At 38.9% G+C, this 16,439-nt stretch overlaps 1 protein-coding gene across 2 annotated transcripts in view; it reads right to left on the bottom strand.

Annotated features, from left to right (window-relative positions):
- Positions 1-512: 512 nt before the first annotated feature.
- IMPG2 (interphotoreceptor matrix proteoglycan 2) overlaps positions 513-16,439 on the bottom strand; it is a 53,681-nt gene continuing 37,754 nt past the window's right edge. For both annotated transcript variants that reach the window (XM_042868315.1, XM_042868314.1), the window contains 8 exons: positions 12,228-12,552; positions 9,889-11,657; positions 8,720-8,939; positions 7,354-7,564; positions 4,711-4,899; positions 4,325-4,523; positions 3,406-3,485; positions 513-2,474 (listed from right to left, as the gene is read on the bottom strand). In XM_042868315.1, coding sequence (XP_042724249.1) covers positions 2,462-2,474; positions 3,406-3,485; positions 4,325-4,523; positions 4,711-4,899; positions 7,354-7,564; positions 8,720-8,939; positions 9,889-11,657; positions 12,228-12,552 — 3,006 coding nt within the window. In that variant the 3' untranslated portion in view covers positions 513-2,461. The remainder of the gene's footprint in view (positions 2,475-3,405; positions 3,486-4,324; positions 4,524-4,710; positions 4,900-7,353; positions 7,565-8,719; positions 8,940-9,888; positions 11,658-12,227; positions 12,553-16,439) is intronic.

Raw genomic sequence — 16,439 nt, 5'->3', positions numbered from 1 at the left:
GCAAGTACTAATAGATTTTTATACAGAGCTTGGCTTGTTTTTATGAGGATATTAGCATTTTGTCTCTGCCTTTGATTGGGAAACTCTTTAAAACAAGACAGTTCATTAGGTTCTTCGTGACATATTATGAGATGCATCATCAGAGTTCATGAGAGGAGGCCTGAAGGAGGAGGGGTCCTTTGTTTTTGTTAAGACATCAAGATCCCCTCAGTAACGTTTTGGTTCTTTAATTAGAGCCAAACACCGCTTTATAATGAGCAAAGATAATAGTAGAAAGCAAAGCCCCTCATTACACGTTTTGCAGCATTAATTTTGAGAATATAACCCTGCAAGTAATAAAGAATGATGTCAGCACTTGTGCTAGCAATGAGCTCAACAGCTTAACCAACTCAGTCTTAAAAGAAGTCAAACACCAAGCTTCCTGCCACTGTGTGCACAACTCCTCATGGCTAAGATACGTCATTTCTTTATGTCAAACTCACAGTCTCCATATCAATTTTCTAGAAAAAGCATTTTGGAAATTGTATTTTATTGTAGTGAAAATATCATTATGCTTATAGGTACACACACACACAAACAGGAAAGAAACACAGTATATACACTGAAATACCAAGAGTTGTCCAGCAGGTAGTTGAGTATCATTAAGACGTACCTGATCCCAGCTGCCCTGAGAGCACTGGGTCACACTGTGTGACCTCTGTCTTCTAACACCTGGTCACAACAGTATTAATCTGCACCGTATTCCACTGCTTTGTATTATTTGGGCTTACAGTGATTTCTGTAAACCTTTCTTTGACAGATTTGTGGCTCTGCCATTTGCTGCCCCTCAAGGCAAAAAGATACTGTGGAAGTGATCCAGCAAGGTTCTCCAGAACGCATAAAGAAATTGTACTGAAATCTTTACTTGCTTAGGTAAATCAGCCTATAGTCAAGTAAGTAATTCTCACTAACACCAAACTTGCAAAAGTATCGTGTGGCTGTTGGCACATGTGGACAGAAAGCTACAATTACCTTTGTAAAGACAACAAGCATCTTGGACTTGTTTGCAGGTAGAAGCTACTGTAGATTGTTAGTGCCCTAGCCCTGATTGCAGTGTTAGTGCCTTAGCAACACAAATGTTGTGTCTAACCAGAGCTCCCACATACTTTAACAGGTGGTCAAAGCTCTCTTTAGAATTTCAAGATAAAATGCAGTTTCTGTACCTTGTAAGGTCCCATATCTATTCAGTTGCTCTAAAATGCTTCAGGAGAGCTGCTTCTGCTAGAGAAAGACTGCCCTGGCTGAGGCGAGTCTGGCTTTTTCTCTTCCCCCTAAGAAACTATTGCCATTCAGCAAATATGTATGCATATAAATACCACAGCTTGATTTTGAAACACAGTTCATGGTGGGTCAGTATTGCTCTGTTCAGAAATGAAAATGTAACCAATATTTGGCTGAATCCAACACTGAGTAAATACTAACTATGGTTTTAAAAAAGATGTGCACAAACATCACTGTAGTATTTTGTCATTATCCTACTCATCTTTCTATTTCAGCAATCAAATCCATTCTGAAAATAAGCTGGTAAGGAAATACACAACAAATAAACAATGCATCTTAACAACAAATTGTCTATGTACAAAAAAGTCAATGTTGGTCACTTAACTTTTACACAACATTTGTATTATAGAAGACCTTCTGTGTCCCTGCTCGTGTGTCTTTCAGGAACAGCTGGAGTGCCACCCATCATGACATTATAACACTGTATTGCAGAAGTGCCCTGTTGTGCTCTGGTACCAGATGTGGCCACTGCAAGCCAGCAGTGACACTTACTGTGTGGAGAGAGCGTTTCAGAGGGCTGCAGCCTCAGCAGTGTGATGTTTCGCTAATGCCAGGTGGCAAAAGTTTAATCAGGCAGTTGTGTAAAATAACATCTTTTCCGATGAGGTTACTTTTGTGTTTATGCTGGGAATGCTTTAAAATAATGCTAACACCCTTCTATCACTGTGCTTCTCTCCTACAAACCATTCACGTGCAAACCACATTCTTTCCACTAGCACCTTGTACTTGTGAATTCACTGCAGTAGATTCCAGTGAGGGGATAAATGCCAGACAGGATTTTAAAGGTGCCTTTTATTTTTAGTTTGTGAACGTATCTTCTCTTTTCTGAGGAGATTTTTTTTTTTTGCCTTGGTGTACAAATTACCACTGTCCATTTCAGAGTTAATGAAAAATGAACTTTCATAACCTCTGCCACTTCTGATCACTTCTTAAAAATGTCACTTTATGCAGAGAAGCCAGAGGTAATTGAGATAAACAGACATCTGTACATTTCAGCCATTCATTTAGAAAACATCTGTATCCATCCATGCAATGTTAAGACTATAAGTAACTTTGCAGTTACATCTGAGCCCATTGCTATGGCAACAAGGTAGTCTTTATCTCCCACGTGGTCTCTACTGATTTCTTTTTTTTTTTTTTCTTAAAGCAGCTTCCTGAAATGAAAAACAGAGAAGCAATGATTAAGTTAGTCTCTTTCTCTTTCAAGCTTTGGATTCAAGGCTTATATGAGACAGCCCTTTCTACTTTCCAGCTGTGGAAAATTTAGAAGCTGATCTGTCTCAAGATGAAAATATGAACAAGTGACATGGAAAAATGTGAACTGCAGTTATTTTCAATTAAGAAACAAAACAAAACTGTAGTTGAGGTCTTTGGAATACAGGGGTTGTGCTACTGTAGCTGTTTTTAACCCAATCCCAAGGAACCGCACTTCAGAATCTTTTAAGTGAACAGCGATATCTGTGATATTCTTATTGCTATAGTGATAATACAGTTTGTAGGAGACTGAATGCCAACACTTAATTCCTTAGTAGTCTTTCCTAAGCTTGACTTTCATCAAAGCACACAATTCAGCTTGGTTAACTGTTCAGAACTGTATACCTTCTATTCTGATAACATGCCCACAATATCAGATGATAGTACTGCACTAGTGACCTGCTGGGTTAGCTGCCAAGTCAAGTCTTGCAAAATTGAGATGAACTAACATGCTTTTAAAAATTTCTCTTCTAAATAAACAGGTAGCAGCAGTACCTACGCTAAAAGAGTCAGGAAGGTTCTATTTGTGCTTTCAGGATCAAGTTGATGTCAGTGCTTCTCTGACACCCATTAACTGCAGGATTCCTCTTCACCACTTTTTAACCTAACTGCCTACTTGTGACAGTGATTAAATTAAGTACTTAAAAAGCATTGAGCTTCTTCAGAAAGTACGGATATCTTAACTTCTAGTTAAGTAGTTAGTTAGTTTAGTAGTTTAGTATCTAGTTAAGTCCAGTATTTCCAGGCCCATCTTATGAAAAATACAGTAATGTAGTAAAGGTTACATGAAAAAACATCAAAGGAATTATGCAGACAAGATATTTCACTCACATTTGATGCTGCCTAACAAACTCTGCAAACTGACGGTCCTTAGCGTAGAGCTCTATAATTCGAATTCTGTCCTGAATTTCCTAGAATACAAAAAAGAAATTTTAGGTACATAACAGAAATTAAAGTACTACTGAAACAATCTATTTCTTTTTCTTGGAAAATAAAACTCATATCCTTTGCTGTTTCAATGAGGAGACCTTGAAATTGGACAGTCCAGGGCTAAAATTCTTCTTCATGCTATTTTTAAAAGTGGAGCACTTCAGTTTTGGAATCTAGTCATATTTTACTGTTAAAACCAGGGTTTGGATAGAATGTGACATTTCAACTGGCTTGAACAGAACCATTTCTTTCTCATGGATACTTTCCCCACAACCCTGGCTACAGGCTGGATTCACACCTCTCACAATTGCTTAAGAATCTGTGGCTTGCTCCTGGGTGTAAATCCTGTCTCCTCTTCAGTGAATCCTGGATACCATCTATACAACAAGGTAGGACAGTATAATCTAACTTGCAGGTTATACTAAGAACTAAGCTTTAAGAATCCTATATTAAAGGCCAGGCAGTTCCAGATTTTTACAGCAATGATTCCTGCATGTCAGTTGGCATCAAAAGCTAAAGGCCATGTCTAGCACTAAAGCAAACCACTGCAGCCCTTGTGCAGTTACTTAAGTATTCAGCTCTTTTATCACGTGAAATTCATTACAAGTCAGAATACACACATTCCTGTCTGTATACCTGATAGGAAGGATTTCTTTCCCTGCTTGCTCTCTCCTCTTTAATAGTTGCAGCAGTCAGAGTTGTGCCTTATCTATCTAGAGCACAGATTGTTGAGAAAGACTGAGGCCTCAAATTGCAATTGTTCAATAAGCTTATTTTTCACAAGATCTTTTGATGGCATTATGAAAACAAGGTCATTTACCTCCTTAGTAAGCTCACTGTTTTCATAAATGTGCCTTATCTCTTCACTGCTGTAGTCGGTGGATGTCTCTGCACTGGTAGAACTGTAGGACGTTAGCTGAGGGTATCTGCGATAATAATGGCTGTAGCCAGTCGTATCACTTTCATACATGGGGTTGTATTTAACTGCGTTCTCAATGGACGAGAGGCTGTCACCCTGCCTGAGGGAGCAATGAACAAACAGTGAGCTTCTCTGCAGCCCAGAACGGCAGCAGACAGACTAAGGAAGCCTGGCACTTGGAGGTGCGCATAAACCCTGCTGCTGGTCAGCTGCACGACACAAGACTTATGATGGAATTATCCTTACTCTGGCAGATGAGCTTTGTGACATTAGATGGTGCCACATACCCCTGTGAGTCCTCGGTGTCACTCTTTGTGTACTGGTCTCGAAGGGTCCTTGCCAAGAAGAAGATAACAGCAGATGCCACCAGAAGGAATCCTGCCACAGATGCAATGGCAATACCCACGACCAGTGGCTCAGACACATATTCTTCACAGTGCTCCCCTCTGTACCACCAGTTCTCTCCTACACGACACCTGCAAAAAAGAAATGCTAGGAAATTAAACACCAACAAAAGCTGCAACTTTGATTGATATAAATGTATTTAATTTCTTCTTGTGATGTATCCTCAGTTAATTTACCTCAACAGTAAATGCCTTCCCAAGTTTGAGCACCAACTTTTTTATTGTTATTGGCAACAGCCATTTGGTATCGCTGAACTGAGTAAAGATAGGTAGAATAAGAAAAGGATAATGCATTTGTGGTGGCAAACTTGCTCTAAATAAGAGCATCCTGTGATGTGGTACAACTGAAGTGGCCAAGAGGGCCAACGGCATCCTGGCCTGCATTAGAAATAGTGTGACCAGCAGGAGCAGGGAGGTGATCATCCCTCTGTACTCAGCCCTGGTGAGGCCGCACCTTGAGCACTGTGTTCAGTTTTGGGCTCCTCACTACAGGAAAGATGTTGAGGTCCTGGAGCGTGTCCAGAGAAGGGCAACGAAACTGGTGAGGGGTCTGGAGCACAAGTCTTATGAGGAGCGGCTGAGGGAGCTGGGATTGTTCAGTCTGGAGAAGAGGAGGCTCAGGGGAGACCTCACTGCACTCTACAACCTCCTGAAGGGAGGTTGTGGTGAAGAGGGATTTGGCCTCTTCTCCCAGGCAATGAGCAGGACACGGGGCAATGGCCGCAAGTTGTATCAGAGGAGGTTTAGGTTGGACATAAGGAAGAACTTTTTCTCTCAAAGAGTGGTCAGGCACTGGAATGGCTGCCCAGGGAGGTGGTGGAGTCGCCGTTCCTGGCAGTGTTCAAGAGGTGTCTGGATGACGTGCTGCGTGATGTGGTTTAGAGCTTGTGGTGGCAATGGTGATGAGGAGATGGTTGGACTAGATGATCTTGTAGGTCGTTTCCAACCTTGTGATTCTATGATTCTATGAAGTATCTAGATTAAATAAAAACTCATGCACTGATAGAGCCTTGCAGGTAATGTATCAAACACTACAAAGGTAGAAAACAATCTTTTAATGCTATTGCAATGCAAATACACATGAATGTGTGTTAAACGAGAAAAATGCTCATAGTGTGTAAACTACAACAGTTAGGTAAATACATAAAAGAAATGACTAGAAAGAAGCTTGCTCCCAAGAATGAATCTTTGGAATTGCTTCCTTAATCAGCATTCATAATTTCTGCTTTGCTGTGCTTTGGAATATGAAATCTTTAGGTAATACAGACTTCTAAAATATACACACTTACTTAAAATCTACCAGTAAAAACAAAATATGTTACATTGCATGTTTTTGGGACATTTTGTTCTAAAATCTCAAGGAATTACAGCCACTCACAGCAGTGAGCCTCATTAATAGAAAACATCAGTAAATTAAGTCTTTTGACCTAAATATCTGAAATAGTTTCTAAAAGCAGTAACTGATACTTCAACTTTTTTGAAAACGTCTTCCTAAGTACTGGCCAAAGCATACCTGAGCACATGTGGTTCCTGTTAGCACTATTATACAAATATGATAAAATTTATACCACTATACACATCTGTGAAAGTAACTATTTTCATATGGTAAAAAAAAAAAAAAAAAAAAACAAAAAAAAAAACCCAAAACATTTTATTGTTTCTCTTGTTAGCTGCTAAGCCCCTAAGATTAATTAATTTTCTTAATGTTCTAAGCAAGCCTTATTAAAATAAAATCACGTGAACTAATATGAGTAGTTATACTAATGTAAGTAACTATATAACAAATAATAACTAATGTAAGTAGTTATAGCTATTGCATTGTTTTAATTAATTCTACCTTTTGTTGATAGGTATAATGAATTAGTTATTAAAAACAGATTATTACATTGATAAACAGGGAAAAAAATAGTGCAGTATCAGAGGGCACATTTATCAGTACCTTGCACTATTTCAGTTACCTGTGAAACACAAACATCTGTTTAAAGACATCTGAACCTTAAAAAGCAAAAAAAACTGATCTGAAGCATATGTCGTGATGTGTCATATGAAGCACACATTATTTTTCCCAAATTAGCAATGCTTTCTTTCCTTATGGGACCTTTTTCTTAAGAAAGAGCACTGTATTTAATGTATCTATGCTAAACGAGGATGCCTTTCAAATCTGGATTTTTGTACTGGAGTCAACTAAAATGTTTTATGACATTATCTAACACTTTGCTACTAGAGAAACTTCTGGAGATAAATTCTGTCCTCAAATTCAAAGAAAGTGAAGTGAACAACTCAATATACGCCACTGCTATTTTTTGTAGATAGCTTTACTTCCTGGCATTTCTGTTCTATTAAAGAAATTTGTTACTGTCTCATTTTTGAAAAGTAATATTAAAACTGGGACCTCCACTCAACAGTGTTACGATTGATAATCACTAGCATCTCACGTGTTACACATTATCGTAGGGAATTTTGCACGTATTTCATGGAATCCCAAGGACAGAGGAATGCACGTGCATCAAACAGAAGATGACCTACCTACATATGGCCCCTTGCCCAGGGCTGATGTCGCACTTGCCATCATTCAGGCAGAAGTTGGGTTGCAGATCACAAATGCTATTGCAGGGCAGCCCGTCGATGCTCAGGTAGCCAGGATTGCAGACACACTCAGCTTCCCCACTCCAGCGATTCACTAAGCATTCAGAGAACTCGTTGCAGGCCTGGAACTTGCAGGGATCTGCTTGCTCTCCTGGGAACACCAAAAGCAGAAAATATTAGTAATAGAAGAGAACATTACCTAAAGCAGAGCACTGTTGCCATTTTCTCAAATGACTTCTTAGTTAAAATAATCTGCCAAAATGCAGCAAGCATCTTTCCTGAGTTTCAAAGGGCTCTGCTAAGGTGAACAAACACAAGGAAGTATTCCTCTGCACAGTGCACATAAGTGGTATGGCTAAGACCACCCAGCAAGCCAATTGAAAAGGCAAGTATAAGAAGTGTTCTTTTTCTTACTGGAACACGACCTCAGATGTTCTCTCTCTGCTGGAACTGTATTTTGCAAATGAGTAAAACACAGCTGATCTCCAGTACTTCTTGTCACAGAGAATATAGGCAGCACACAGAGAAGGGAAAGGAGACTTCAGGCACCCAGTCCCTACCTGTGAAGTGCCTTTGTCTGCAAGGAACACAAGCCTGTTGTATATCTGATGTGTTGCATATCAAGCTTAAGAGGGCTGGCATTAAATTTAATATCAATATCAAAATCAAAGATTTTTCATGCTAAATAGACTGCCTTTATAGCAGAACTTCCTCAGAAGCACAGCTGCCATTTGTCAGCAGTGTTGTTTAACACAGGAACTATTTCCAGGTTGCTTTTATGATACACTACTGGCTAACTTGGACAGAAAGAAAGTTCCCTATATCACAAATGGACTAAGGGACAGACACTATACTGCAATCAAACTCTGAGTATAAGAGTAAGTCAGCAACTATTTTCCATGTACATACCTCACAGTTAAACTGTGGTTACCTGGCTAGTTAACATGTGGGGAAATTCAAACCACATGTGAAAGTCAGCACAATAGAGATGGGCACCACTGTTCCTGCTGACCAGTCCTCTTCTAACTCCTCAATGAAAGTGCAATGACAATTATGCAAGCCACTTTGAATCCCATATTTCTATATGGGCCCCATATTGTTTGTTCAATCTGGGTCCCATTTCGTTGTTCCTCTCTTTAGTCCCGTAACAGACTTTTGTTTATTTAAACTCTATGAAAGTGTGACCTGAGCTTTAGAAAAGCCCAGCTTGTGAAAAGCACTGGGAAATCTCTGAGCTGTTAGGATCCTAAATAGGTTGTTAAAGCAGAATCCCTTGCTTCAAAACTTACTTCCCTGCCATTTTTACCTGATTCCACATCCAGAGAGTATTTATCAATGGCCAGGTTCATGGTGTGATATGCAGTGTTGCAGAAGTCTTCCAGGATCATATACACAGCGTTGGTGACATTTCGAGGCACAGGTTTGGCAAACTTCATTCGACTGTTCACCACAATGCTGCCATTTCTGAAGTTCAGGATTTCCAGATTCTGGAAGCCTGTTAGATTTGACTGAAGGTATGGCACCAGCTGCAACATAAGAGACAGTGACAGAAAAGCTGAATCCTTGAATCTATACTCAAGTCAGTTGGTATCACATCAGGCAGTGGGAGTTTGAATTAGTTTATCCAAATCCCATGGCAAGGGTATTAAAACTCTTCCTGACTGAAGCCCATACTGGGATCTTGCCAGGGTCCGGAGTTCTTCACACCAAATATCAATTTGTAGACAGTTCCTAATCTACAGTTTAGATACACACTTGTATGGATGTACGCAGAGCTCTCTCTTGCCCAACACATATACATGTCATTTCAAAGGGTATTTCCCTCAAGCATGTTATCCTTTTCTATCTCTCTCCTTTACTCCCTCCATCTCCCATAGAAAAATATTCATTACACTCAGGAGAAGAGAATTTCCAGGTTAAAATTTGATAATTGTTCCTGTATTTCTTCTATGAGGCTTTGCTAGCCACTGACTATTTAGGAGAACAGTCCATTTACAAACATCACATTTCCCTAAACTATCTCTTACTTGGGATGGATTGAGTTGCAGAAAGGCTATCAACAGTCCCCATGTATTTACTTCTTCCCTCCCCCTAGACTAAACCCAGAGCATACCACAAGCAATTTAAGGAAACGTTTTACTGAATTAAGCTACATGTGCTGCATCTACTGACACCAGCAGAGCATCTGGCCAGTATCACTAGAAAATTAAGATAATGAGATCATTAGATTTAGAGAGACTGCTGACTGACTAAAAAGTGAAAATAAAACAAAACTGAAAATGCCCCGCCCTCCCCGTCCCACCTCCACCCCCCACTCCCCCCTTCATATTTCCAGATAGCATTTTCCTGGAGAGGGACACATATAACATCTGGAAACACCAGTCTTGAGTTACTCTCTGCAAAGGAGAGCAGACCAACTCTTACCAACAATTTCTATCTATGGAAATGGATATTTAGCACAGAAATTACTCTTACCAGTTCCAAGAATCGTTGCTCTAATGCTTTATATTCAGGGGAATTCTTATTGAACAGGTCTTCTGAAAACATCATATTGGTAACCCGAAGACTGAAAAACACAACTAAAGCTCGTGATGGAACAGGAGTGCTATTGTGATTTTCATGCGTGGGCCAAGCCACACCGGCCATCTGTGTGGAATGGGCATGGGTAGTTGGCTCCATGTGACTGTCAGTCATGCTCTTTGCCTCCTCACTTGGCTCTGGAGAAAAGCTGACCATGCTCACATGATCCAGGTCCACTGAAACATCCAGGACTCTTGTTGTTTCATCTCCCAACTTTGCTGAGGTAACCACAGATGATGATACTGTGGATGCCATGGGAGGGAGATGAGATGGAAGCTCAACAGTGCCTGCTGTTACAGTTACATAGGACTTCAGAATGGTGCTGATGCTCATGGAAACACGTGTGTCATGTTCTGTACCATCCTGCCCAGCAAAGCCATCTAGAGCAGTGGCTTGATCTATTAAAGAAGGAACTGCAGTTGAAACTTGAGCTGCAGTCGGAATTGCTGATTGCACTGTTTGATCTAATGTCTTCTCTAGTACTCTGTCAGTAGGCCAAACATCAACTGGCTTCTTTATTGCTAATCCAGTGTCTCTGTCTGCCAATGATGAATCTACGGTTTGATGCTCTTCCATGGAACTATCAGTGCTTACCACAAAAGGTTCCACAGTCAGAACAGTTTCTAAAGAGCTTTTGTCCAAGTAACCTATTGTAGCAGCTTCAGCTACGTTTGACTGCCCTGCTGTGAATAATTCTTCTACTGTTGGCCTGTCTTCAATTTGATCTTCAACTGCTTCAGAAATTATCTCCTGACCTACACTGTACTCTTCTGGTTGTTCTACACTAAGGGCTACAGTAGATGTAAGGAGACTATCCTCCATACCAAGAGTTACTGTAGATGTAAGGAGACTATCTTCAACAGACAAACTTGTACTGTGTGGTAAGAAAGGATCTTCTCCAGTTGGCAGGTCTGCAAAGGAATAGTCCTCTGATGGCTCCAAAACAAAGGGTGGTTTAACAAAAGAAGAATCATCCATGCTCAGCGTTTCCGTCTGTGTAGATGGCTCCACAGATGATGGCTCTCCTGTCTGTAGCAGAGGTACCTGCTGAGTTGTAGTTTCTGGAAAGACCAATATTTCAGACTCGTCAAGGAAATTTTCTTTTATATTGGCCACACCTTCATTCTCATCTTTGGAAGGATCATCATCTAATTTATTCCTAGAGTTAAGAATATAATCTAAGATCAGACCTTCAGGAATATCTTCAGTTCTAATTAACAAAGAATCATTATCATCATCAAGCCAGCTATCAGGACCAGGGTAGAAAACTGGTTCCAGTGTTGCCACATCCCAAGGCCAAATACTTGGTTCCATTCCTTTTCCTGAACCATCAAAAGCTGAACCAGATCCATCATCAAACATAATTCTATCTCCAAGATAAATATCATTTTCACGTTCTAAAGGAAAAGGACTTTCTTCCACAGACTCGTGCAACAAAGAATCTGCACTGCTACTGTCTGCAGGACTACCCTGAGTTACTTCTTTCTTCTCAGCAGTCACTGTTCTTTTTGTATCGGTCTCCAGGACTGATGAGGAGGCCACTGTTGGTGCAGAAAGCAGGGGAGCTATATAATCATCTGTAGATGGAGGTTCTTTAGGCATAAGGTGAGAAGGAGGACTTGAAGGCAGAAGAAAGTCATTAGATAGTCCAGTATCTTCAAACTCTAAAAATAAAAATGAGCTTCCAATTAGTTTTTGTTTATACATTAAAAAAAAAAGTAAAATATGGTTCATTTTGTTGTCTGTAGATAAGCATTCATTATGTTTCCTGTGATATATACTGATCTTGACATGCTGAAGTCTAAAGGCCTCTTGACCTCTCCACTTTTCATTCTGATATTCCATGAGTCAAATCAAGACTGTAGAATACTCAATAAAGCAGTTACTGTGTAGCATGTCCTTAGTAGACTATCTGATAACTATCTCTGTTTCCGAGATCTATTATCTTTGCATGGAATCACCCAAACACGCTCCATATGAAAATAGTTCTACTCAGTTAAAGAAGTATCTTGCACACACAGTTTGCTGGAGGGATAAACAGGCATTATCAGCTGTTACAGGCAAGTTATCAGAGTGTCTTGTTCTTGGATACACGTACACAGTAAAGGTGAAAACAATCAGAGGAATATATCCAACGTATAGACCTTTCTGAAAAGTCATTTTGGTAAACTATATGTTTAGTGAATATCCAGAAACACTGATATAGAAACTTAAACTTCAGTCAATGAACTTACCATCTGAAGAATCAGGGGCTGAAAGCCATTCCAGAGAGTCCAGAGAATCATGCTCTATCCCTGGTGCAGTGACCAAAGCAGGAGTCTGATTCCCATCCCCTAAATTCAGCCCATCCGGCAAAGATGTGATGTCAGCCTCTGAAGAAAGTGGAGCTTCAGGTATCAAACTGACCTCAGAGTCCAAGCTTTCTGGTCTTGGTCGGATTTCATTGTCGTTGGACTCATCGCTATCTAAAGTGGAATCTGGCTTGGTGAAGTCAAAGGGCAAGGTATTGCTGACAGTTGATTCATCTGCTGAAGGCCATTCAGCTGAAAAAGTGTTATCCTGAAACAAAACCATAACCTCTATTACAGGGGTAGTATTGGCTGCCCATACTGGCTGAATATATGAAGGGGTGTTAACCAGGAGCAATATCTGGTACTTTTGCCTTTGTGAGGAAGTAGTGCAAAACAGCAGGAGAAGGATTTGCAAACATAATCTTTGCTAATAACTTCCAGTGTACATGTAAAATGCATGTCCTCGTGACACATATTTTGTGTCCAATCACGTCCACTAAAAAGGGAAAGAAGTCATTCCAATTCTTCAGGAGCAGCTTCAGGCAGTGGTATGCAGAGATTTACAGTCTATACCCACTGTGTCCTTTCCTTTTCCCTACTGAAAAAAATGAACTGTCCATTTCTATTTAAATCAAAGATAAATACACACAATATTGTTATCCTTTCTAAGAAATGAAGAGGTCCAAGCAGCTATTATTCATCAGCTCCATAATCATTACATTAATTATAATATTATAGTTGCTAGTATAAAACCAGTTTAGAAACTGAATTTAACTGTACATGTGCCCTACAGTTGTTTATTACTATCTTTTGATTTGTGGCTCTGAGAACTTGGGAGGGAAATGTGATCATAATGTAACCAAGAGCACTTAGAACTTTGAATAGCATCACTCACAAAGCTGAGATGCCAATGTGGAAAGAAAACTATCAACAGTAATGATGAACAAGGAATACACAAAATGAATTTGCCAATTACATGAATTGTGGGAAAAGAATTTGTTTTTAAGCCTCCAATTTGCACACAATTTACTTTTTAAGACCACACCCCAGTTATTATTTGGTTTACAGTTAGAATACTGAGCACATTTTATCTTTGAAGATTAATCCACTCCCACAGTGTCTCATGAGGAAATCATATTGGAAAAAAAAAAAAAGAAAAAAAAAAAGGGAAATTAACTAATTTAATCAAGGCTACAAAAGTAAGCTCCCTGCCTAAACTCAGGAGTTACTGCTTTGCACGGATACCTGTCCCAGTATGAATGCTGTGCAATAAGTCAGAAATTGACCAAAAAAAAAAAAACATCTTGAGGTATGAAAAACTGCCAAATGAAGAAAGTAGAACTTACAGTTAATTACTGATTAGTAAAGTTGAGTGGACAGCATACAAGGGTTTTGGTAATAAATATGACAGTTCAAAAAAACAAAACAAAACAAAAACTATCTATTTAAACATTTCTGTCTTCTAATCTCCTTCTAATCTCCTTCTGGCATGAATGAAGTCTAAATACTTCTCAGTCTTGGAATTATACTCCTGGTTGAGATGCAGGTGAATTAAATTTTCATCTTCCTTCAAACTATATTTGAACACTTTAGAAATAAAGCAGTGAATGTATTTTTATCTAATTATTTGTCTACCAGAATTGACCATGGTTTTTATATGCACTTGTTGTGCCACCCAGCCTTCTCATATTTTTGAACGTATATGGTAACTATCAGTTGAAAAGTATATACACCAGAGAGACATGTGCTCCAGCAATTATCTTATTTGGCAAAATTGACTATTATAAATAAACCCATGAAAAAAAAAGTTACTGTGCAAGATTAGAAACAAATTACACATATAAATTCCATAAAGAATGAAAAAGGACTACCAGCAATAGCTGCTCAATACATTTTTATGTTGAGTATTTTGTTGCCAGAAATTGCACTTCATCATTTATTTTAATGTGGATAGATGTTCCTATGACAACGAACATTATTCAAAGATTCTTGTTACAGTGCTATATATTATATTAACAAGTTTAATATCATATTGGCAAGTTCTTTTTTTTTTTGCTAATGTCTTGAAAGGCTTACAAATATGACAGATGACTGCAAACATAGAACACCCTCCCTGATTTTCCGTTTTCTGCTGCCAGAAAGACATTGTGCTCAATAAGCCAATGCATTCTACCTGTTGTAACTCAACTGAAATAACAAGAAAATACAGGTTTCAAAAGCTAGACTTGTTTTTTTCTTCATTTTTAAAGAGATTTGTAAAAGGTCAAATAAAGGAATTAATGATTAGTTGGTGCCATCTGCTAGCAATAAGATGAAGTAATGATAGTCCCACATTATGTCATGACACAGTACGATTACACAAATCCAACTCATTCCCAGATTAGCCACAAAAAATAATAGCTGAATTCTTTTTCATAGGTAACAGTTCTACGTAATATTATTTACTTGAAACTCAACGGTTTGATATCTGTGCAAATATTTGACTAATCATTTCAGCCTTGTTTATTGTTTAAGCAGTTTATGAGTTTCTTAAATCTATATGAAATTATTTCCCAGATTATCTGTGCACATCCAGTAATATTTCTTATATGTACCATACCCTAAAATTTGTTTAAAACTAAGTAACATCACAAAGCTACCTCTACTACAAAATCTTGCATGTATGTGTCAGTATAAAAATGGCTGAAAATTGTCCTGTTAAAGATATATAACGTTTTAATATAGTTAGATAGTTGTAGTAAATAGACAGTCTTTCCTGAAAGTTAAATCTGACCATGTTTAAGCCACATACAGCAAACTCATACAAATTTGCATTTTCAATACTAATAGTTATAGAAAAACAGGGGAAACTGGTAACGAAGTTAAGGATATTCTACCTGTGACCAATAGAACAGACACCATCAGCTTCTGTGAAGTCACTAAGAATTTTGCTTCTATGAATGTTTCCGAAGTTGGTCTGACGTAAGGCATGCTTGTGCTCATTACAGCATCTCATAGAGAGCATAGTGAAAATCTATCATCAAATACAGATGAATCTGGTTTTTGTGGCATGAACTGTGCTCATTTAATTTTGGAAAGCATGTGTGTGTTACACAACAGAGTAAAAACCTACTGGGTAAATCCTTAGGCCCAGACAAAGCCCCAACATTCAGCTGTCAGTAGAATTAATTAATCCAATCTCTTCATCACTGGCACCTCACTTGGTATCTCTGCTTGAAGCCCTGCTGCATTGTACAGACACGTTCAGGGGTACTAACTCTCCTGTCCAACAGGGAACATTCATCTATATCCTGAATTGTTTCAGAAGTGTTCAGAAGAGATAATGATACATTTTCAAAAAAAGAACCAGAAACCAGTGCCTACTAATTTTCTGTGTCGTTTGTGTTGTGGTTGGCTGGTGGCTCAGCATCAGTCGTCTGTCCCCCTTTTCAGTGGGATGGAGGAGAAAATAAGAAAAATAATGAAGTAGAACTTGTGGGTTGAGATAAAACTATTTGCTAAGATAGAGAAAAGGAAAATAGTTATAACTATTTACATATATAGATGTATATGACAAGTGATGCATAAGCAATTGCTCATCACCCTATGCCCAATGCCCAGCTAGCCCCCAAGCAGCAGAAGAGAGCCAGAAGAACTCCCACACCCTTCAGAACTACTTCTGTATGATGTCTTATGGTATAGAATATCCCTTCGGCCAGTTTAAGTAGCTGTCCCAATCCTGTTCCCTCCCAGCTCCTTCCGCTCTTCACTTCAGACCTTCAGAGCGGCCTTGGCTCTGTACAACACTACTTAGCAGCAACTGTAAGCATTGGTGTGTTATCAAAATTACTTTTCTCCTGGAACAAAACATAGCATCATACTAGACTTGCTGAAGAAAACAATTCCGTTCCAACTGAAACTAAGATGCTTTACTGGCATCAAGGATGTGGACACCTTTTAAAACCCTAACAAAGAACTTGCACGTAAAATGAAACAATAACAGAAGTAGCATATAAAACTTACCCTTTTACCTCTTCTAGCAGCCTGCTTTAGTCCTTACAACTATTTCTCAACTTCCATAGAATGGTAGTGCTGTGGGTCTAATCTTTTTTTCTTTTTCTTTTTCTTTTTTTTTTTTAAACCGATTTACAGCTTAAACATTATGCCAAAAACAGA

The sequence above is a fragment of the Lagopus leucura genome, unplaced genomic scaffold, assembly GCF_019238085.1.
Source record: "Lagopus leucura isolate 7727_CA_CO unplaced genomic scaffold, USGS_WTPT01 Super-Scaffold_100001, whole genome shotgun sequence".
NCBI classification, from domain to species: Eukaryota; Metazoa; Chordata; class Aves; order Galliformes; family Phasianidae; genus Lagopus; species Lagopus leucura.
Note: the sequence above shows the minus strand (reverse complement) of the source record. Positions and strands in the feature narration are given on the sequence as shown.